Source organism: Polyodon spathula, chromosome 1, assembly GCF_017654505.1.
Source record: "Polyodon spathula isolate WHYD16114869_AA chromosome 1, ASM1765450v1, whole genome shotgun sequence".
In the NCBI taxonomy this organism is placed as follows: domain Eukaryota; kingdom Metazoa; phylum Chordata; class Actinopteri; order Acipenseriformes; family Polyodontidae; genus Polyodon; species Polyodon spathula.
This window is the reverse complement of record NC_054534.1, coordinates 21,959,640-21,983,852: the sequence shown is the minus strand read 5'-3', so window position 1 is coordinate 21,983,852 and position 24,213 is coordinate 21,959,640. Positions and strand designations below refer to the sequence as shown.

The 24,213-nt window shown below is 37.9% G+C and overlaps 1 protein-coding gene across 2 annotated transcripts in view; it reads right to left on the bottom strand.

The window, feature by feature from the left end:
- Window positions 1-24,213, bottom strand: part of LOC121315607 (solute carrier family 12 member 2-like) — an 82,979-nt gene that overhangs the window by 19,462 nt on the left and 39,304 nt on the right. For both annotated transcript variants that reach the window (XM_041249854.1, XM_041249844.1), the window contains exons 6-15: window positions 23,968-24,078; window positions 21,598-21,706; window positions 20,765-20,892; window positions 20,394-20,478; window positions 19,511-19,665; window positions 9,008-9,115; window positions 8,297-8,420; window positions 7,816-7,917; window positions 6,599-6,754; window positions 3,557-3,656 (exon numbers count right to left, since the gene is read on the bottom strand). In XM_041249854.1, coding sequence (XP_041105788.1) covers window positions 3,557-3,656; window positions 6,599-6,754; window positions 7,816-7,917; window positions 8,297-8,420; window positions 9,008-9,115; window positions 19,511-19,665; window positions 20,394-20,478; window positions 20,765-20,892; window positions 21,598-21,706; window positions 23,968-24,078 — 1,178 coding nt within the window. The remainder of the gene's footprint in view (window positions 1-3,556; window positions 3,657-6,598; window positions 6,755-7,815; window positions 7,918-8,296; window positions 8,421-9,007; window positions 9,116-19,510; window positions 19,666-20,393; window positions 20,479-20,764; window positions 20,893-21,597; window positions 21,707-23,967; window positions 24,079-24,213) is intronic.

The following is a 24,213-nucleotide window of genomic DNA, read 5'->3' as shown; positions in this document are numbered from 1 at the left end:
ATAAATAACAGATTTAATTATAAATATGTTTTAAGTAAACTACTAATCTTTATACAAGCTTATTGCCATGGGAACTTTTGGAGGTGTAGGAGGGGGGTCACACAGGCTGGGGTCACAGATATTATATACTATATATATATATATATATATATATATATATATATATATTATATATATATATATATATATATATATATATATATATATTTTTTTTTTTTTTCCTTTTCTCTATATAAAAAAAGCACCCTGTTAAATTTTAATAGAGCAGTAAAAATCTAAAAAAGTCAGACACATTTTCTAAAGCAAAAAGGTGGATGCTGCCAGACTGCATGAGGCATATACTAACACAGACAGACAGAATACCTCAGCTGCATGGTTTCAAAAGTTAGTTCATACACTGTGTACTTCTATCAGTTTATTTAGGAGGTTTACAAATTCAGAAATGTCCACATTTAGAAAACAAACAAACTTTGACAGCATAACACATTTTCTTATTATTTTCTTTTTTTAATACAAATAGTGCTCACCACTCCATGCTTCAACTCTGTTTTCTAATGCTAAACCAAATTTATCAGTGTATCACAATTGTAAATACTGTAGATCTCCTATTGCCAGAGGGACATTTTAAAATTAAAATCAATGCTAAACAAAATTAGGGCCAAGCAATTCACTCAGACTGACTCCTATCCAATTAAAATGACCTGCTACACTGCTAAAAGGTCTGCCATTGTTGCTGCAGGGATAAATAAATAGACATGGATGTGAAAACATTATTTCACTGAATTGTAAGGGGCAGTCCTCAAAACCTCAGATTAAAAATCTGATTTTGTTTTTTTTCTAAATGACAACATTTTTATTTGGAATTTAAAATAAAACAAAAATGTTCATTTTACCCAAACACATACCTATAAATAGCAAAACCAGAGAAACTGATAATTTTGCAGTGGTCTCTTAATTTTTTCCAGAGCTGTGTGTATATATATATATATATATATATATATATATATAAGAACTCGACACTAAAGGTTGCCCAGGGCAACGAAAATTCAGCCTCGAGCAACTTGAAAATGGACACATGGACGATCTGATAATTTGATTAGATCAGACGTGTATGACGTTGACGGAAACAAGTTACACAACATTCTCACCGTTATCTGTATAAAGTGTCCGGTTCGCCCCAGTATGACAGAGTATGTAAAAAAATATGAGTCAGAAGAGGCTTTTTCAATTTGGATTTACCCCTTCCAAAAAAACAAAAGCGGCGATCAACAGAGGACTGTATCCCCTCGATATCATCGGTCTCTGCTGTGCCACAAGCTGCCGGTAAAGGGGATGCGGCGACTTCGTATGAGGAGAAACGGCAATGCAAATTCCAGGTGAACTGAAACAGATGGTGGAGAGCACGGGAATGGGCTCACCGGCCCGGAAGTCTGAACTGATGCAACATATATCTGTGACTGAAAATGATGCTGTATATCACAATGAAATGTTCAATGTTTGCTGGCCTGGATAAGGGTGTCTGCTTGGTACATAAATACATACATTTTAGAAAATAGCAATCTTTTTTTAAAAACAATTTCGGTCAACTGAAATTAATTATATATTATTACACACACACACACACACACACACACACACACACACACACACACACGCAGGCTCTCAAAAGTATTCACCTCCCTTGGAATCAAAATTACAACATGGAATCAAAATGGATTTAAAATTAGGCGTTTTTGCCACTGATCAACACAAAAAAAGTCCATAATGTCAAAGTGAACAATAAAATCTGCAAATTGTTATAAATTAATTAATTAATTACACATACAAAACAGAAAATAACTGATTGCATAAGTATTCACCCCCTTTGCTATGACATACCTAAATAAGCTCTGGTGCAACCAATTGTCTTTAGAAGTCACATAATTAGTTGAATGGAGTCCATCTATGTGCAATTAAGGTGTTTCACATGATCTCAGGTTAAATACACCTGTCTCTGGGAGGTCCCACAGTTGGTTAGTACATTTCCTAACAAAAACTTCATCACGAAGACGAAGGAACATTCAAAGCAAATCCAGAATAAGGTTCTTCAAAAGCACCAATCAGGGGTAGGATATAAGAACATTTCCAAGGCACTGAATATCCCTGGAGTACATTAAAGTCCATTATTAAGAAATGGAGAGAATATGGCACAACTGTGAATCTGTCTAGAACAGGCCATCCTCAAAAAAATTGAGTATCCAGGCAAGAAGGGCACTAGTCAGGGAGGCCACCGGGAGGCCTATTGCAACTCTAAAGGAGTTACAGTCTTTCACGGCTGAGTTGGGAGACACTGTGCATATGGCAACAATAGCTCGACTGCTTCACAAAACTGGCCTTTATGGGGGAGTGGCAAAAAGAAAGCCATTGTTGAAAAAAAAAAAAAACTCACATCAAATCTCGGCTAGAGTTTGCCAGAAGGCATGTGGGAGACTCTGAGACGAGGTGTAAGAAGATTCTATGGTCTGATGAGACCAAAATAGAGCTTTTTGGCCTCAACGCTAAGCACTATGTTTGGCGCAAGCCCAACAGCGCACATCATCACTACCATGAAGCATGGTGGTGGCAGCATCATGCTATGGGGATGCTTGTCTGTGTCAGGGCCTGGAAAGCTCGTGAAGATAGAGGGCAAAATGGATGCAGCAAAGTACAGAGAAATCCTGGAGGAAAACCTGCTGAAGTCTGCAAGAGATCTGGGACTTGGGAGAAGATTCATATTCCAGCAGGACAATGACCCCAAACATACAGCCAAAGCCACACTGGAGTGGCTTAAAAACAAAAAGGTCAATGTCCTGTAGTGGCCCAGTCAAAGCCGAGACCTCAATCCAATTGAGAATATGTGGAAAGAGTTGAAAATTGCTGTTCAAAGGTCCCCATCCAACTTGACAGAGCTTGAGCAATTTTGCAAAGAATGGGCAAAAATTGCAGTGTCCAGATGTGCAAAGCTGGTAGAGACTTAACCAAATAGACTCATGGCTGTAATTGCTGCCAAAGGTGCATCTACCAAACATTGACTCAAGGGGGTATTATTTTCTGTTTTGTATTTATAATTAATTTAGAACAATTTGTAGATTTTTATTTTTCACTTTGACATTATGGACTTTTTTTGTGTTGATCAGTGGCAAAAACTCCTAATTAAATCAATTTTGATTCCATGTTGTAACACAATAAAATGTGGAAAAGTCCAAGGGGGGTGAATACTTTTGAGAGCCACTGTGTGTGTGTGTGTGTGTGTGTGTTTGTCTGTCTAACCCCACATAGAACATACTATTATATATATATATAATATATATATATAATAATATCTATATATATATATATATATATATATATTATATAATCAATAAATAAAATCCATGTAATCACTAACTTCATATAAAATAACTGCTTGGCTTACAAAGCAAATTCTGTTTTGTGTTCAGTATTCGACACTAAAAAAACTGTTATGCTAACCACATTTTTAGGAGAAACTACTGGGGTATGGAAAGTTACCGTTAGATGGTTAATGCACCCACATTACCTGAAATTTTTAATGTGATCCTCTACACCAGTAAGGCGAATGGAGTGCTGTAGTGCCTGGAGGTAGGTCAAAGCTTGAGTTGAAGAACCCCAGTTCACATCTGTAAAACAGAATCAACTTAAAAATTAGCTTTGCAGGCTGTAGTAACACGTTGGTGGTAACAGATGTCTATATGGATGACATCAACACATATGTTGACATTTTCACTTGCATAAACTTGTAAACAAGAGAAATTACACGGTCATCAAGACACACCACATCCGTCCACCAGGTGATGACCAGTCAGAGTTTCTATTAAGAGTCATTTTACATGAGGTTTGAAACTGATCTCAAAGGTTCTGCAACCATTAGCTTTATTCTGCTGTAGTCTTAGCTATTTGAAAATGGAGTTCAATACTGAATACCGTACTATAGCTTCCTTTAAAGTGTGATGCTATTATGCCATTTCAACTGCCATATTTTGAAGCCACCAAACACACAGCTTGAATGAACAATAAAAACCTCAGGGTTCAGTTCCTTAAATGACTTCCAATTATCAGAAATTGTCATGGATTGACAGTGATTTTCATTAGCCTTTTCATTTGAAGCTACTTTTCTATGACCGCATGAAGATTTAACAAAAAGCATTTTGTTATCAATTAAAAAGGGGAGGGGAGCAGGGAGGACCGACATCTGCTTTTATTTTTCTTACACAATTTTTTTAAAATTATTGCAGGTAAGAGTATGTCAGATGGCCATGTTATCCTGTTGGTCTGCAGTGAAGCCATTCAGATCAGTGTTGTCCTCCGGCACTCTAGGTCTAGTGGCTTCGCTGTGGATCCGCAGTGAGAGAAATGATGTATTGGCAGGAACACGTTTCAAGTGTTTTGGAGGGAACGTGCTTGAGCCTCTGCTTCCCCATGTTGCCGGGGAGTTGCCGCGGTGAACCAGGATATAAATAATAATTGGGCATTTCAAATTGGGGAAAAAACCAGGGTAAATACAATGGGAGATGACTAAATTAAAAAAAAATAATAATAATAATTGTAAGCTAGCCATGTTACAACTATAATATAAGCCTGAAAAAATGTTAAAAGGCAATTGCCTCAGGTTTAGTATGCCACTGTCACTTTAATGCAGCCAATTTGGCATTCAACTGGGGCACTGTGTAAGAGGAATGGCATTTCAAATCTAATGGCTTGGAAACATGAAGGGACATGAATATATGAAAATGCATGTCATCTGTATTAATGTGTTCAGACAATTCTGAGTACCCTGACACTAAGACGAGTAACAGTCCTTGTCGTAAATCCAGCCGACAGGGGGAGAAACAGCAGACCAATGGAGAACAAGGCCACGTCGGTAATGGTGCAACAACCATATTAGCCTATATCATTGTAACTTCTAACAATACAACTCACATGCAGAAACTACTACTGTACTATGCAGTAGACTACGATTGAAAAAACAAAACAAAAACAATCGTGAATTTAAAATAAAAATGTTTAGAAAACCTAATATTTATGCTATTTTTGAAAGAATAAAAACAGCACTAATTATACAGGACAGAAACGATAACACTGGCAAAAATCTAGTTTCCCCTCCGTGAATGGCGTCCACGCGTTGCTACGGAGTACATCATCCTATAACGCAGACTCCACATATACTTACTGACAACCATAGATATAGAATATTATATATGCTGACAACTACTTCCACAATGCATAAGCATGTGCATGACTTGTCCTAGCTATTTTTATCGTGAGAAAGTGATTGACCCTGCCCTTAAAGTCGCGCTGCCAAAAGGACAGCCTTTTGCTGTTTCACAATGTATTCGTGAGACAACATCACATAGTCATGACTGTAAAGTCGATTTTCAAGTGCATGTAAACCAAGCCAATGAGATTCAAAGTGTGTTGTATAGATCACAATTGTCCTGCGGTTGTCTTTAATTTCCATGATATTGATAGCATTTCTTGGAATCCTTTCATTAGATATGCGACACCCACATTGTAGAAGTTTTGTACAATTTGTTTTCTAATAATAAAACATTTTTTGAAGTGCAAATGCTGATCAACAATAACAAATAAAAAAGTGGGGCTGTGGCTATCTCCCAGTGGCTACAACCCATAGAAAATTGTAATTTCTGGCTTTTAAAAATATCAATAAAATCGAGTGTTTGTATCAAATCATTTTACAAATTAAAAAATCTGATTAAATAAATTGGCCCCTCAACCGTATAAGGGTATTTGTTCCACAGATTCGGGGCCACATCTATAGAAGTGTACTTGATCGTTATTGGTGAACTATATCAAGGTAACTGTTCAAACAAGCCATTTAATTCATTATGTTTTTGTCACAGAATATCACAGTAATAAATCAATGTTGCACAGTAATTGTCTCTTGACAGGTAAAGTAAACAGGACTTGTTATAGAAAATTAATAAAATGTTCCAGAGGCAACATCTTTCCAAGTTAATGTGCAATATAAACAAAATGAATAACATTCTTCATTTGGCTATTTAGATAGAGGAGGTAAAATGTAAAATAGATTGCTATTTATTTTGTGTTTGTCAACCGTTTGTTTATTTGTCTATTTGTCTATTTGTTTTGGCCCTTGTGCCCTTTTGCTAAGTCTGTTTTTTTGTTTGTTTCACTGTCCGTTTATTCGTTAATAAATACTGAGCACAGTCATTGCGACTCAGCTTCACCACTACAGCCATCCTTGAGACAGAACCAAATCACTATTGAAATGTAATAGTAAAGAGACCCCTATCTAGATCTCTCACTTCTATACCCCATTTAATGAAATAAGGTTAATGGGCCAATCTAGGATTTTACAATTGATGGCTTTTGAATATTGTCTTTCTAATGTGGTCCTAGTTGATTATTCTTACAGATCTCAATCTCCTTTGCCTTTGAGTCAAGGTCCTTGAAAAATCCTTTGCCTACTAATGTGGAGTGAAATTTGGCGAGTATATAAAGACAGGCAGACAGCCAGTTGTTTATTCTTATACTGGTAACTAAGCCCACTGATCATAACTAGTAGGATTTGCTTTCTTACCTGGTTTCTTATAGGTGACATAGATGTACAAGGCCAGGACAATGACGTACGTAACCAAGGCTGCCCACCAGTTAATGACAAACATCACAGCACAGCACATGACAGCTCCAATGAGTGAGACCCACATGTTGTAGTATTTGAATCCAGGGCGCCAACCTATAAACAACACAAACATCATTTGAAGTCACAAACAGCAGTTGTTATATACATGGAATATTACACACCAGTTTTAGTCATGAAGAAAAGTATAACCCCATAAAAAGCATTGTAAAGTTCAAATCAATAATCTTTGACAACCTAATGCAAAATGTACAAATTTCCCTTTGATAGTAAATGGTGGACATTTAGGGATACCATGATCACAAGAACGGAAAAAAATGGGCAATACATGCACCACCTCCACTCATCTGTGTTAGCCAATGTTGACAACAATTGTTGCTTAAACACTGGCAGCAATTAGTTTAAATTCCATGCATCCCCACATTTATCACTTAAAAGAACAATACAGAACACAACAAATATTTGAAGCCATGAAGTAATGTGCCCAGGTCCACAACGCATTGTTTGAAGTCAAGGTTAAGAAAGCAAAGATGACAAAAGAAGGAAGTCTTTGTCAAAATTAAATACCCCCCACCCACTCCTCTCCATTTTTTTTTTTTTTTTTTTTTTTTGCTGTAAACAATTCCTGCAACAGAACTTCTTTAGTGGTCTTTCCATTTTAACAATAGAATAGGGAGAGGTCACTTAGACAGAAATAGCTCCATTTCCACATTCATTAGAGATTTGTATTGTGTTATTTTTAAGTCACATTAAAGATATAGTCTAATTCTGCGGTTACTAAGTGCACATGGAGAATAACACCTTATATTGACAATTTTAGGTGATTAAACCTATTAATTATCCAATGCAGACATCACCATCTGCCAATATATCCATGCAATGCATTGTCTTATAATTATCAAAAAAAAAAGAAACATAACCAACTAAAATGCATGCAAAATGCAATTGTTTTGCCAATTAATGGTTAACTGAGCCCAGATATTCACATGACATTTCCAGTGAAGCTTTGCCTGTGTACCGTGTTCATCTCAAAATGAGTAAATTCTGAACCTGAATCTCCTAAATGACTGTCATCAGCTCTACCAGAGCTCTCTGTCCTCTTACAGACCCACTGGTAGACTAGCTGCTGTGGTGAAACCATAAAGTCAGTTTCTTACCTGGTGACTTTGCCAGAGAAGCGTGGAACACAGAGAAGTTGATCAAGGCATAGGAGGCCAGGAAAAAGTTGGAAATGATGGGAGCGATGGTGTTCAACTCGGCTAGAAAAACAAAACAGTTACAATTCTGAACTTCATGCGAAGACGGCCTGTATACTGTACCTCAGATTATTGTGTTATCGAATGTATTGTCTTCAGTACGTTATTTTTATTTTTTTTCACAATTGGATAAGCGGTTCTCTAGATATATATACTCTAAAAAGTGACTTATGTAGACCAAAGCCTCTGACCATCAATATTTAAATCATCTGCAGATAGCGGGTATAATAGCAATATTATTCTGAGTAAGAAGCTATTATTATTATTATTATTATCTGGAAGGATGGTTAGGGTAAAAATAAAAAAAAAAAAAAAAAAAAAAAAAAAAAAAAAAAAACAGCAACTTTGCAATGGAAGGATAGTGTGAGGAGTATGAACCAACCGATCAATATGAATCCCAGAGCAATCACAAAGGTGAGCATGTAGCCACGCAGCGGTTCGTTGTTCTTGCCATATCCCTTTGCAAACACCCCAAGACTTGGGTAGATATTGTCCTTGCACAAAGCCTGGGTGGAAGAACAAAAAAAATATATATATAAAATATGCAAGGTTTTCAATATTTTTGTGTTCACATGGCATAAATGTCATATACAAACTTTGCCTCTCCAGAACGTGTACATCGAAGGCATAAGGTTGCAACTTGAAAGCAATGATATCTACATATTTACATTATGCTACAATTCTACTCAAACAATACTGTGCCCACTGAACAATAACTGAATGAACTTCTGTTAACAATGATAACTTTCTGGCAGGCTTTGTTTCTTTTTTTTTTTTTTTTTTTTTTTTTTTAATTAAATAATGCCCAAATAGAGACATTATTCTCTTTTCCTTTTAGAAGATACCCATTGTTTTTACAGACTTGTAATTGTATGCTTGTTGGCTGTGGCAATGTCACATGACTGGAACTTTCTGTGCCAAGCAGGACTTCCTTTTAATCTCATTTCACAATAGCTGGTTTCAATCTAACCTTTAATGGACACACATACGCAAAAGACAATGTTATGTTTTGCATCACTTGTCTGTTCCGGACATACACAGGAAATAAAGTAAAGATTTTGGCACCCCTATTTACAAAGTGGACAGTTCGTACCTGAAAGACTTTGGGTGCGCTCACTAGAGAAGCCAAAGCTGAAGAAAGAGTGGCCGAAAAGATGCCAGCAGAAATGAGAGGTCCAAATCCTGACACCAAGCTCATTACCTAAAAAAGAACAAATACATTTCATCAAATTAGCACCAGACTAGCCGCTTCAAAATTGACCAAAAGAGAACTATGTCCTGGCATGATCACTTGACCTTGTGTGATTAGAGACGATTTCAAGAGCTCAAACTTGAGAATAGCGATCTCTTCCACTGATAAAAGTAAGACATAGAACAAGCCTGTCCATCTAATGTGAAAAGGAGATAAAACCACAGGTGCAAGTTGGCTATTCACACTGAACACCATCTGCATGACAACATTTCCTTTGCTTCACCTTACATTTTTAAAAGAGAACTCAGCTTAGCAGACAGGACATGCACAAATATATTCTGGTTTTAGTCTGTCAGCTTTAGATGTGTCCTCATTGGCTAGCATTCCCAAATAGCTAAATTGTTTACACCTTACAATTGCAGCTTTGCATACTCATTTTAAGCATAGTACATATGCTGTGGGATATTGCACAGAAATTATGTAAAAATGTAACCAGACCCCTTAACCACTGAATTGCATGTGTAATATGTACACCATTTTGATGTGATGGTTTTAAATTCAGTTCTGGATTACAACATTCGGTATGAAGCATACATTGAACATAAGAAAAAAAAATGAATAAAAACAGATTTTGATCTAGTTTTCAATCCATTTTAAAAAGAAAATACATTTGCATCTTATTTACACGGGTTTCTGAAATATACAAGCCATTGCCTAATGCAAATTAATTAATTTACATATAAAGTGCCTATAGAAAGTCTGCACCCTCTTTCAAAATGTTCACCTTTTCTTGCCTTATAGCCTGGAATAAAAATGTATTAAAACAGTTTTTTTTTTTTTTTTCATTTATCTACACATCCTAGTGAACAAAATCACAAACCAAGTTAAGTGACCTCCACCTGTGTTAAATCGGAGTGATTCACATGATTTCAGGATAAACTCAGCAGTTCCTGTAGGTTCCCTCTGTTGGGTAGTGCATTTCCAAGCAGATTCAACCATGAGCACCAAGGCGCTTTCACAAGAACTCCAGGATAAAGTTGTTGAAAGGCACAGATCAGGGGATCCTTCCACTATTGACACTTGTAGTATACAACCTTGAAGTGCAGCTTATATTCAGTGCGGTTCCATTAACTTTAAACAATACAATTTTATGCTAAATTACTCTGCTTACAGTTTTGCAAACACCACACAACAACTTCTAAGACTGAAGCAGAATAATTCACATTTCACTCTGCAGATGACCAACTGTTTTAGTTCGTTCTCACATACAAGTTTCAGGAGCAAATTCATGTATTTGCATCAAATGTTTCTGAAACGGATTTGCTATGGGCAATAGAGAATTGTATTACAGTTGTCAAGTTCGATTTAATAAACCTAGAGTAACTAAAAACATTCCAAGTCTTAAATGTAGCCACCAACTGTTTTACTGACCCTATTATTGAAAAACTTCAAACCTCATAACAAGCAGATTTACTTTGAACCCATAACCTTCTGATGAACCATTTAAGCAAAAACACAAAAATTCAAGGATCAATGAATCAAAAACAATTTCATCTCGCTTCTCTACTTTTCAACAAAAGATGTTATGCCAAATGGGATTTTAAGATGTGCTAAACTGCTTCCCATACGCTTTCCTCTTGAGTAACAGCATTGTCTTTGTTTAACTGCTCTAAGAAAAATAACAGGAACCCTCAGCCTGAATGTCTGCAGGAACCATCAGCCTGAATGTCTTGTTTGATGGGAGAAACACCCTACTTGCAGTTTTCATTATCTAGTGTAAAATCTGCTGTTAGCAGAAGCAAAAGCTCAGAGCCCAGAAGAAAGCTGTGGCTTCCATGAACACCATTTGAAATAATTACAAATAAATAAATAAATAATACTTTAGGGGTAGAAGATTAACAACAGTTACTGTCCAGAGTGACTACGTGATACTATTTCCAAATGTAATGAGGGAACTGAAACTTTAACATGATTTAATAAGCAATTCCTCAATAAAGCAGCCAGTATAGTGCTAATGCAAATGAACACTGCAGAAGCCATGTGAGTCAACATAATAAAACTGATTGAAAAGCCTTGTCCAAAGTAAATATTTTGGTCTACACTTAGGTACTGTAACTATGGCGTATGGTATGACCCACAACCTTCTAATCTCGATGTGGCATTTGTCTCTAGTGAAATGAAACCTTCAGTAATAAAGTCCACAAAATGAAGAGACTCCAGGGCATGAAATTACTTTAGCACCAGTGACATTTTGGGCAGCATTTACAAGATCATTCAGTGGCATCACCATGTAAACAAATGGGTTTAAATGACAGCTGACTGCAATTTACTATGAATGAACAGCAGCAGTTTACTGTGAGCAATCTTGGTATTGTGTAATACCTCACCAATCCTTCGGCAGTCTAGGTTTAGCATTTTTTTTCTCTGAAGTCACTGCTGACACTTCACTTCTTCCTCAATGAGAATGTGCATACTTTATCTCTTATCAAACTGTTAAAAATACTGCATGATGCTTAGGTTTGGTAGTAGTAGTTTAATCAATTTAGAATAAAATACAATCCTATAGTTGAACTTCATAGCCACATTAGAGGTTATAAATAGGACCTATTTAGTATATACCAGTTATTTAGGTAGTTTGTCTTGGACCAACCAAGGCCATTTTAGAAATATCTGTGCAGCTAGAATTGTGTTATCCATAAATTGCATATGGGGAACATAAAAAGTATTGTATCCATAGTTGTATTTATACCACATTTTGGGATCTGATTTATCAAGGTGGCAGATACATTATTTCTGGGTTTAAGAGAATAATACTTTGCTGTACATGTATATTTAAAAAAAAAAAAAAAAAAAAAAAAACTTACACATGGTGTGGTAATAGTTTCAATTTAAAAACAGAAGAAAACAGTTTATACTCCATTGGCTAATTTCATACTTTGATTAGCACTAATCTTTGACTGCCTTACTTAATTTAACATTAGCTAAGATTAATGGTAACTAGTGTTTGTGAAGCCTGTCATGAATGTGAAAAAAATTCATTTGAAAAGAGCACTTGGATATAGGATTTATTTGGACAAAAGAGAAATATACACAGGAAATAAAATATTAACAAAAATATAGCAATGAATGTACAGTAGTGATGTTCAAATACTTCCTTCAAGATAATTAGGTGTACTACCCACTAACTTCACACATCACTCATTCATGTGACAGAGATGTATACAGTAGATATTTGACAGAGATGTAAGTACTTAACAGTTTTTTTAACCTAATCTTTTTAGATTGTGTACACAATGTGTTGGTGTTTTACTGCCAAGGCAGAGCACAGTACAGTAGAGATGGCCTAGAACACGTTCTATTGTAAAAGAGCCTCACAAAACATGACAATGACGTCCATCTTGCTTCCACAAGAGATATGTTTTGTGAGTCAACTACAGTGACTGCTCTACAAAGGCAGCTCTTGTGTCTCTTGTGTTTCTATAGTTTTTTATTCTTCTTTTTATAGAACATGCAGTCAAAATACTTGAAGTACAGACAAAAAAAGTTGTATTACTGAATAAGTCACAAAATAGTCAGAATATCCAATCCGTATGTTAGACCTGAATCATCTTCAAAGCTGGCCATTAGGAGTCTCGGCATGTAAATCAGACATATGCTGCAAACAAGGAAGGTCAACCCTTTTAAAATGCGATTGTGACGTATCATTTAATATAGCAGTCACTATCGTCAGAGCTGGTTATGAAAATTATAAAAAGTTGGGGCTGGCAAGGGTTAGCTACCCTTGTCGGCAGTATCCAGTTTGTTGTTTTCAAAGGTAAACAGGATGCTGGAGACACCCGCCCAAGACTTCTAAGAAATAGAGAAAGAAATAGAAATAGAAAAAGAGAAAACTACCCCTAGAGTTTGCGAGAGTAGGGGCAGAAGATGACTCAATGTTGAACAATACGGTTAAAGACTTAGGAACGGAAATGGATCTGAGAATGGAGAGTACTTCACAAAAGACTAGTTCAAAATCTGCAGTGGAAAGAAGCAAGGGTGTCATCATCTCCGGGGCTTAACAGAGTTCCGTACAGACCATACAAGAGTGTCTAGAGGTTCTACGAATCTTGCGGAATTGATGAAAGTGGCATGGGAAAAACAGATTGTACCAAGAGCATGGCACCGATCAGGTGTAGTCTTTATACCAAAAGAAAAGATTCTACAAGCATCAGTCAGTTTCGCCATTCTTCCCTATTAAACGTAGAAGATAATATTTTCTTCAGTATTAATGCTCAGATTGTCAACCTACCTGTTAAAGTACTGCTTCATTGACACTTCAGTACAAAAAGCAGGCATTCAAGATTTCCCAGAATGCTTAGAAAACATCAGTGCAATCTGGCAACAAATTCAATCAGTCAAAAAGGAGAGGAAGGAGCTCCATGTGACATTCCTGGATTTGCCTAATCCATATGGTTCAGTGCCACATGAACTTCTTTGGGCAGCATTTGATTTTTCCAGTGTACTGATGACAATAACAAATTTAGTGAAAACCTACTTTGGAGATTTGAAATTTTGTTTTTCACCAATTCGAGAATACATGGATGACATGACAACAACAACTACAACAGTAGCATGCACTAATCGGTTATTGGGCAAATTAACCAACACTGAATGGGCACAAATGCAATTCAAGCACACTAAATCAAGGAGCACCTCTATAATTAAAGGTAAACTAGTAGATAAAAGGTTCTACATTAATGGTGAGGCAATACCAACAGTGTCCGAGAAGTCAGTGAAAAGTCTTGGGAGATGGTACGACGGAGATCTAAAGGACACAGTTCATGTGGGAAAAGTTAGACAAGAAGCAGTGGAAGGGTTGAAGAGCATAGACAGCAGCACTTTAGCAGACACACAAACTCTGGTGCTTTCAGTTTGTTCTACTGCCAAGGCTGCTATGGTCACTGACTGTAAGAGGTTTCTTTGACAACAGTTGAGAAGCTGGAAGCTTTAATCAGTTCATATGTCAGGAAATGGTTGGGAATTCCATGCTGCCTCAGCAGAGTGGGACTTTATAGTAAATGAACACTGCAGCTACCAGTCTCTGCTCTAACCGAGGAGTTTAAGTGTGCCAAGGTCAGACTGGAAATGACATTAGTAGGTTCAAGCAAAAAATGCGTAAGGGAGGCAGCACCTGTGTTGAAAACTGGAAGAAAGTGGGTGGCAAAGAAAGCTATGGAAGATGCAAAGGCTGCCCTTCGAATCGGTGACAATATGGGGCAAGTTTAACATGGAAGAGGGGGTCTTGGTCTCAGTTCAGCTCCTCCTACATGGCACAAGGCAACCCCATCTCAACGGAGGAAGCTGGTAGACAACGAGTTGCAAAAGCAGGAAGAGAGGAAGAGTTGTGTGAAGGCAATTTCCCAGGCCAAGCAGGGAGAATGGATGAGATGGGAGAGTGTGGAACAACACAAGATCGGCTGGCAAGACCTATGGACAATGGAACAGAGCAGGATCAATTTCCTCATCAGATCAACATATGGTGTTCTCCCATCACCACAGAAATTAAACCTCTGGGTGGGTGAGGATCCCTCATGTCCTTTGTGTTAATCACCTGCAACATTAAGGCACATTTTGACAGGATGTAAGGTGGGTCTTAGCCAAGGACGGTTTACTTGGTTCCTTTACCAGGTGCTGCGATGTTTGGCCTTCGCATTGGAGCACAAACGTAACATGGCCAATAAGTTGCCACCAGTTCCATCAAAGCATTACACACAAAAGACAATATTCCTCCATCCAGGAGATAAACCACCAAGAAAAGGTGTTAAAACCAAGCCTTGACCAGGACAACTGGCAACTGCTAGAGACTGGAAAATGCTGGCAGACGTTAGTCAACGGCTTATTTTCCCACCTGAGATTGCCATAACTAACCTTCGACCAGACTTTGTCTTGTGGTCTCGATCAGCACGCCTTGTTCATCTGATAGAGTTAACAGTGTCATGGGAGGATGTTGTGGATGAGGCGTATGAAAGGAAGACACTTCGGTATGCTCAACTAGCTGGTGAAGCGGAACAGCGAGGATGGAGAGTCTGGGTTTACCCAGTGGAGGTGGGTTATCGAGAATTTGTGGCACACTCTACAACCCAGTTTCTCAGAGATGTCGGGTTCAATGGCCAAGAGTTGAGTTGCACAGTGAAGAACTTATCTGAAGCAGCTGAAATCAACAGCAACTGGCTGTGGTTGAGACTGAAAGATTCTGCCTGTCGATCTCAAGCACAATAGAAAGAAAAAAAATGCTGATTTACAGGTAAGGTGGGCTGAGTTGAGTGGAGGGACAGAGGGGGGTGATGCTGGGACACCAGAATCACTGTTGAGCCCTCTTGAGGTGTCGTGGGCTAGTCGACGAAACACCGAGGATGGAAAGTTCCCACATGAAGACCCCAGAGATGTACCCTACTTACCTCAAAATAGATGGTTGTCATGCTGATGCGCTGGGGAGACTGCACTGTGGCTGATCCCTGGAGCCAGCATTGCAGCTGTTGTGTGTGCCGATGCACTGGGGAGGCAAAATAAGCCGATCCCTGGAGCCAGCATTACACTTCAGCTGTCAACACCAGGCAGAAGGACATCTACATCATCAGATGCAAATAAACGCAAATGGATGGAGAAGCAGATGGATCCCATTAGTTTACTGTAAAGCTACATCTTAGTTAGTGCTCATCTTGGCAAGAGCCTAGAGCCTTTCATGTAATGGAAATCATGTTTCCAGTACTGAAAAATGTTACACAAATTTACAGATCTGAAGGGACGAAATGTATGTGTCCTATATAGTATTTAAATATGTATCATGCACTTAAAACATTAATGTATGTGATTTTTTACTTATTTTCTCATCATTACCTGAAAACGACCCAGGTATCTGGGTATTTCTTCATGACGGTTATCCATGTCAACATCCATTTTATTTATTTAATTGAAACAGGGCACACACACACACACACACACACACACACACACACACACACACATTTTACACGGCAAAAATCTGTGGTTATAAGACTTCTTTTAAAACACATTCCTAAGGACACAAGATATATATATATATATATATATATATATATATATATATATATATATATATATATATATATATATATATATATATATATATATATATATTATATATATATATATATATAGTATATAATATATATATATACACACACACACACACACACACACACACACACAGGCCAAATTGTTCTGCCAGTCATTCTCCATACTTTTAAGACTAGGGTTTTTTTTGTATAAGGCTACTTGTCAACATCCATGAAAATCTGCAGTCCTACCATTGTGTCTTTTAAACGTGATACGGGCACAGCAGCAGCATGAGAAGTTCATGAATGCTTCCTTTCATGGCGTGGACCTTACCTAATCTTGTGACTCAAAAACAAACACCCTTTATGTAAAAACCTTCTGCTAATTACCCTGCAATATGCGTCAAAGAACTGTACTTTCAAGCTCTATTCCCATTTTATTTGGCTTTACATGTGCGCAAAGAAGAATGTCAGCATTGACAAGTTACAAAGATGCCCACTGTTACTATGCAAAGCCAATTCAAAATTGCTTTTCATTGTTTTTTTGTTTTTTTTCTGGACGTAACAAAATGTTGTACGTGGGATTCAAATTAGTTCCATCTCCACATCAAATGACCTAATGAAAGAACAAACTGTTTCCACACCCGCATTATTATTATTATTATTATATTATTATTATTATTATCAAAAGGTGTAATCTATTTTTGTAAACATAAAAATAAAATACACACCACACAATACAAAGAAATAGAAATAAATAATTGTTAATATGAAAACATAGAATACAACATTGGGCTTATTCAAGAAAGCATCTGTACTTTACTAGTACTGATTCTATATTTATGAATCCTTAATAATAATAATAATAATAATAATAATATTCATAATAATAATAATAAGGACTATACCTCATACAGTATTTATTTTCTCAGTTGCCTCTCATTAACTTAACCTTGAGCAAGTCAAGATGACATTCAGTGCACTTAGCTGAAAAGCTGTAACAGTAACTGGCACCAGCTATGAGGAAGCTCTGATATCCCACCCCCTGCCTACTGATAAGCTTAGGAAAACTCAAGGACACATGTCTATTTTCAATATAGCTGGAGAAGTAGTGTAATAGTCGACTCTTTAGGTGTCTGGGTCTGGCAGTCATTTGTAAGAGTAAGTTAATACTGTGGTTAAACAGAATATAGTTCATATTTACATATCCCCACATTTCCTTTCAGGAACCTACAGGAAAACACTAGGGCACTGGAGATCAGATACTTTGCAATAATCATGGTCTCATAAATGTACAGTACTGTGAAAAAGTATTTGCCCCCTTTCTGATTTTCTGCATTTTTGCACATTTTTCACATTGAATTTGGTCAGATCATTTTGTCAGTTGTAGTAGTATATAGAGGGAGTCTGAGAGAAAAAAATGACACCAAAGTTTGATGCTTCTTTCATTTGTCTGGTATGCAAGGTAATCAAACATGCAATCTTCAGGGGTGAAAAAGTTATTGCCCCCCCCCCCCCCCCCCCCCCCCCCCCCCCCCCCGTTATCTCAACCCAACTAAAGGGATAATTAGGGTCAGCTGTTCTAATACTTTGGTTAACAATCAGGCCTGATTTGGGCCAGCCCTGCCCAATATAAATCTGCCTAACTTTGGCCTTTACCATCAGAGTGAAGTTGTCAGCACACAGGTTCTAGAGGCACATCATGCCACGATCAAAAGAAATTTCTGAAGACCTCCGGGGAAAAAAGTTGTTGATACCTATTAGTCTGGAAAGGGTTACAAAGCCATTTCTAAGGCTCTGGGGCTCCATCAAACAAAAACTATAGTCAGAGACATATTGTCCAAAAGGAGAAAGTTTGGGACAGTACTGTTGTTCTAGGGTTCTTTGCGACTTCCTGGACGATTTTACGCCTTGCATTTGGAGAGATTTTGACATGAGTGGCCTTCCTGCCAAAATCTCTCCAAGAGAAAGGCGTAAAATCGTCCAGGAAGTCAAAAAGAACCCTAGAACAACATCCACAGATCTGCAGGCCTCTCTCGCCTCAGCTAAGGTCAGTGTTCATTCCACCATCAGAAAGACAGTGGGCAAAAGCGGGATTCATGCAGAGTAGCAAGGTGGAAACCACTGCTCACTAAGAAGAACAGGAATGTTTATCTCAAGTTTGCCAAAAAGCACATGGATGATCGTCAAGAGTTCTGGAACAATGTTCTATGGACAGATGAGTCAAAAGTGGAACTTTTTGGCCAACATGGGCCCCGTTATGTATGGCGAAAACCAAACACTGCAATCCACAGTAAGAACCTCATACCAATGGTCAAGCATGGTGGTGGTAGTGTCATGATTTGGGGATGTTTTGCTGCATCAGGACCTGGATAACTTGCCATCATTGAAGGAACCATGAATTCTGCTCTGTATCAGAGAATTCTACAGGAGAATGTCAGGCCATCCGTCCGTGAGCTGAAGTGGAAGTGCAGCTGGGTCATGCAGCAAGACGATGATCCGAAACACAAAAGCAAGTCTATATCAGATTGGTTGAAGAACAAGAAATTTAAAAGTTTTGGAATGGCCTAGTCAGAGTCTAGACCTAAACCCCATTGAGTCATTGTGGCAGGACCTGAAACAAGTAGTTTATGCTCTGAAACCCACGAATGTCACTGAGTTGAAGCAGTTTTGCATGAAGGAGTGGGCCAAAATTCCTCCATGGCGCTGTGAGAGACTGATCAATAACTACAGGAAGCCTTTGGTTGCAGTTATTGCTGCTAAAGGTGGCGTAACCAGTTATTGAGTCTAAGGGCGATTACTTTTTCAAACGGGGCATTGGGTGTTGCATAACTTTCTTTAATAAAAGAAATAAGTATCAACATTTTGTGTTATTTGTTCACTCCGGGTCCCAGAAGATCTGATCAAAAATATGCAAAAATGCAGAAAATCAGACAGGGGGCAAATACTTACAGTACCGTGAAAAAAGTAATAAAAGCTAATTTGGCTACTGCTATAAATAGAGTTTTCAGAATATTAGTAAGAAGTTGTTTCACTGAATTTAACAGATCTCAGAAACACTAGTCTATGCACGTGTGCCAAAGTGCTCAATCACTGGCTGTGCCCCTCTCCTGCAAGCCTAAACAGAGAAAATAAACAAGTTGTCAAGATGTGTTCAACTTTAAATTTCATACACTTAATTGAAGAAGTACTTGGTGTTGTAATTAGAGGGATTAAACCACAAAGGCTCAAAAGTGAACGCTAATCAGTGCAATAATCCCTACGACTACTCAGGACCTGAATATTGTAAGGCCTACAACCCCACCAAACTCTGTCATTAACCCCATCCTACCTGGAAGTCGTTCTGGAGGCCGTATGCACATTTTGTCACGCTTGTGCAGGAAGAGAAATCATAACCAGATTTACAAGCTGCTTGAGTGCAATTTGTAAGCGTTCCAACAATGGTGCTATTAATATTCCCTGTGGCGTCACGCACAATACAAGAACCTGCGAATCAAACACAGAGATAATTGGAGATGTATCAGCTTTTAGCAGTACATGTAAAGCAGCATCAATGCAAAGTTGTGGAAGATTTAGAATTAATGGTGATCTTTTTGCAGCAACCAGTTTTCACTGAACTGGTAGCAGCCTAGATTTATAAAGGGGTGGAAGGAGACTTAAAGGAAAATATGGATTCATTTTCTAATGTCAGTGAAGACCACAGGGGTCCTAGGAATGGACTGTGATGACCGAGATATGATGCCTCATAACTACTTCTTCCTTGTTTTTGCAGGTTTTAACAGGATAAAGCATAATGAGTGAACTAAGCAAGGCAAATCCCTTGCTAAGCAAGGGACGACACCTACTTAAAATGTGACAGGATCTATGATCGACAGTAAAATCGGCATATTGTTGCAGGGGGCACAGCTTTAGCAATACAAGCTTGGACCAGGAATAGAGGGCACAGCAAGCGATCACACTTAGTGTGATACAAGAAGTCTTTCTTTCCTAAAAGAAGCTGGAATGGTCATACTGACAGGACTACAGTAGCAGTTTGTGAAACTAAATCTAGTTAAAAAATGAATATCTGTTAGGTGCATTTTCTCTGTATACCACACGTCAAGGGTTCTTACGGGGTTCAATAGAAGAACAGAATACCCTGGTGAAGAGAAATTCTATTTTCACTCACTCATCAGTTATCTGTAGATATACTATACAATGAAACAGCAACATACCTGTAGAAAAAGCAATTCCAAGGTAAACTATAGTAGTTATCAAGATGGCCAAGAGAGTTCCTCTTGGGATAGCTAACTGCGGATCCTGAAAAAGTATTGAACACAGCTTCAGAATACATGGTGTATTGTGTAATCAAACAGTTTTTGGACAGATTTTTAAAATATTTTTTAAAAATGTGAAACTCAAAAGTGCATAATATGGTACATGTAGTATATCTCAATCTACTCTGAAGTACGTACATAATCCTGTTAATGGCGAAAGCTGTTTTTATAGGTAGGAGGTGCTGTTTTGAGCAACTGTCATGGAACAAGACAGAATTATCTGGACAGTGTTAAAAGTCCTCCAGCAGAATTCCATGAAAATTACCTACCGCAAGATCCCCAGAGATGTTCGCACCAGCAAGAATCCCCGTTGCAGCTGGGAAGAAAATGGCAAAGACAGAGAAGAAAGTCTCTCCGTCTCGAAAATCAGGACCCATGTTCTCCATCATTATTTCACCTAAACACCAAAAAGGACACTGACTGAATTGTTATCCCCATCACCCAGAGCATCCTTCATAGACTACTGATAGAATTAAAAGGAACGTTTACACCATTTATTTTTCTAAAGTTGTTACTAAACTAAACAAGTCAGTAGATGTTATTATTTGTTTAATTTAGCAGACACCTTTATCCAAGGTGACTTAGAGAGATTAGGGTGTGTGAACTATGCATCAGCTGCAGAGTCCCTTCCAACGTTTCACCCGAAAGACGGAGTTAAGTGACTTGCTCAAGGCCACACAGTGAGTCAGTGAACCGGGATTTGAACCAGAGACCTCCTGGTTGCAAGCCCTGTTCTTTAACCACTGGACCACACAGCCTCCCAAACCACATGAACTCCCCATAAAAGCTTAGGAGAACTGAAGGTCAGTGAGTGTACCCTCCAATTCCACTGCCAAGCCAATTGACTCTTCACACAAGAGATAGACAGCGGATGTTGGCAAAGGCCAGCCTTGAGCTGAAGTAGTGTGGCGATTACCTGACAGCTGTGGTTCACTAATCCACTGCTTTGAAAGTCAGAATGCATAGAAGGCTAATTAATTACATTTTGGAGTAAAACTCGGTGAAAAGCAGCATGTTTATGGTAACTTTTCTATTCAACATCTGTAGTGCAAGATATACTGTATAGTGTAAAGTGGACATTTTGCAAGTAGATCTTACATACCTTTGTATCCAAAGAATCCTTTGGATTCTTTAGACTCCATGGGGATAAATGATCCAATAACATAATTGAAAATGGCTGCTATCAGAATAACCAGGAGAACGAGTTGGGCCTTAAAAAAAGAAGAAAAAGATCGAGTTAAAATCAACTATACAGATGTAATCTCTTTAAAAAAAATAAATAAAAAACACCACACATTAGAATTTGTACAATAATTCCTTTTAAAAATTATTAGTTGAATGCTATTTTATATATATATATATATATATATATATATATATATATATATATATATATATATATATATATATATATACACACACACAGTGCCTATAGAAAGTCTACACCCCCTTTCAAAATTTCCACTGTTTATTGCCTTATAGCCTGGAAATTAAAATAGCTTGGTTTTTTATCATTTATCTACACATCCTACCCCAAATGAAAATGTCCACCCCCCTTGTAATAGCCTATTTTAAATACCAATTGCCTTTAAAATCAAGTTAAGTGGCCTCCACCTGTGTTAAATTGTAGTGATTCACTTGATTTCAGGAAAAATTCAGCAGTTCCTGTAGGTTCCCTCTGTTGGGTAGTGCATTTCAAAGCAAAGACTCAATCATGAGCACTAAGATGCTTTCAAAACAACTCCGGGACAAAGTTGTTGAAAGGCACAGATCAAGGGATGGGTATAAAAAAAAAAATATTTCAGGCCTTGAATATCCCTTGGAGCACGGTCAAGATGATTATTAAGAAGTGGAAGGTGTATGGCACCACCAAGACCCTACCTAGATCAGACCGTCCCTCCAAACTGGATGATCAGAGAGGCTACCAAGAGGCCAATGGCAACTTTGCAAGAGCTACAGGCTTTTATGGCCAAGACATATGGCACGTAACAACAATATCCCAAGCACGCCACAGATCTGGCCTGTATGGTAGGGTGGCAAGAAGGAAGCCATTACTCAAGAAAGCCCACCTTGAATCCCATTTGAAGTATGCAAAAACCACTCAGGAGATTCTGTAGCCATGTGGAAAAAAGTTTTGTGGTCTGACAAAACTAAAATTGAACTTTCTGGCCTAAATGCAAAGCGTTATTTTTGGCGCAAACCCAAAACAGCAAATCACACAAAGAACACCATCCCTACTATGAAGCACGGTGATGGCAGCATCATGTTATGGGGATGTTTCTCATCAGTAGGGACTGGGGCACTTGTCAGGACAGAAGGGAAAATGAATGGAGCAAAGTACAGAGAAGTCCTTAAGGAAAACTTGCTGCCCTCTGCAAGAAAGCTGAATCTGGGACAGAAGTTCACCTTTCAGCATGACAACGACCCAAAGCACACAGCCAAAGCTACACTGGATTGGCTAAGGAACAAAAAGGTAAATATCCTTGAGCGCCCCAGTCAGAGCCCTGACCTGAATCCAATTGAAAATTTGTGACATGACTTGAAGACTGCTGTCCATCAACGCTCCCCAAGGAACTTCAGAGCTTGAACAGTTTTGTAAAGAATGGTCAAACATTGCCAAATCTAGGTGTGCAAAACTGGTAGAGACCTATCCCAACAGACTCACTGCTGTATTTGCTGCCAAAGGTGCTTCCATCAAGTATTAACTCAGGGGGGTGGAGACTTATCCAATTATGATCTTTCAGTTTTGTATTTTTAATAAATATATATTACCCATATACCCATTTTTGGCTAAACTCTACTGCACCTACCTTCAGCGAGGCTCCTTGCCAGTTTTATAATATGTACAGTATTTTTGTTACAATCAAGGTAGTGTTCACTTAAGTCAAAGCTGAACATTAACAGTTGGTTTCACAGACCCCACTCAGCACGAATCTTCAATATCCTTACCTACATTATCTGTAGGTAGTCCAAGATTAGCACTAAATATCTGCATGGCAAACATACTGTGCCTATGCAATGCAATCTGGTTTATCTTTGCAAGATTAAGCTTACAAACCTAAAACCATTGTTGGCGATTTGGTGAAATTGGAGAACAACTGATTAGACTGAACGGCATACAATATATTGCCAATGTGATAGCATTCATAATGGAATATAAAGAATAAGCTGGAATGTGGTTTCTATGGCTGTTCCCTTAATTTGGTCCAACTGCAAATTTAGAAGTGCAAACATTTCAGCTAATTGACATTGACAGGCTAAACAGGATACACTTGTAAAATACTGGCTAAACACACATGCCAGTGATAACTGGATAGGGCTAATGTTAACCTATGACTTCCCTAATAGGCTCTAACATTATACAATATCACACTAACCTAGTATACTCATTCTGGATTTATCTGCCATATATCAAGGTACTGATAGCATTAAGGCTAGGGGCGGAGTACACTGGGATAGGAAATATTCGTACCTTAGACTCCCATTCCATTCCAGCTACAGAGATTCCAAGCAGCAAAATGACAGTGATAGTGCCAACGATTCGGATGTCATTGGTTTGATCAATCATGAGTAAATCGCTTTCCTATGGAAAAAATAGGTAGATAAAAAAGGTTACATTTTCTGTTTCTTTTTACCCCTTACTTTACTATTGTCATATTAGCAGCCCCTATTATTTGATGACATTACATTAATTTTACAATGTGAGGGAAATTTATGT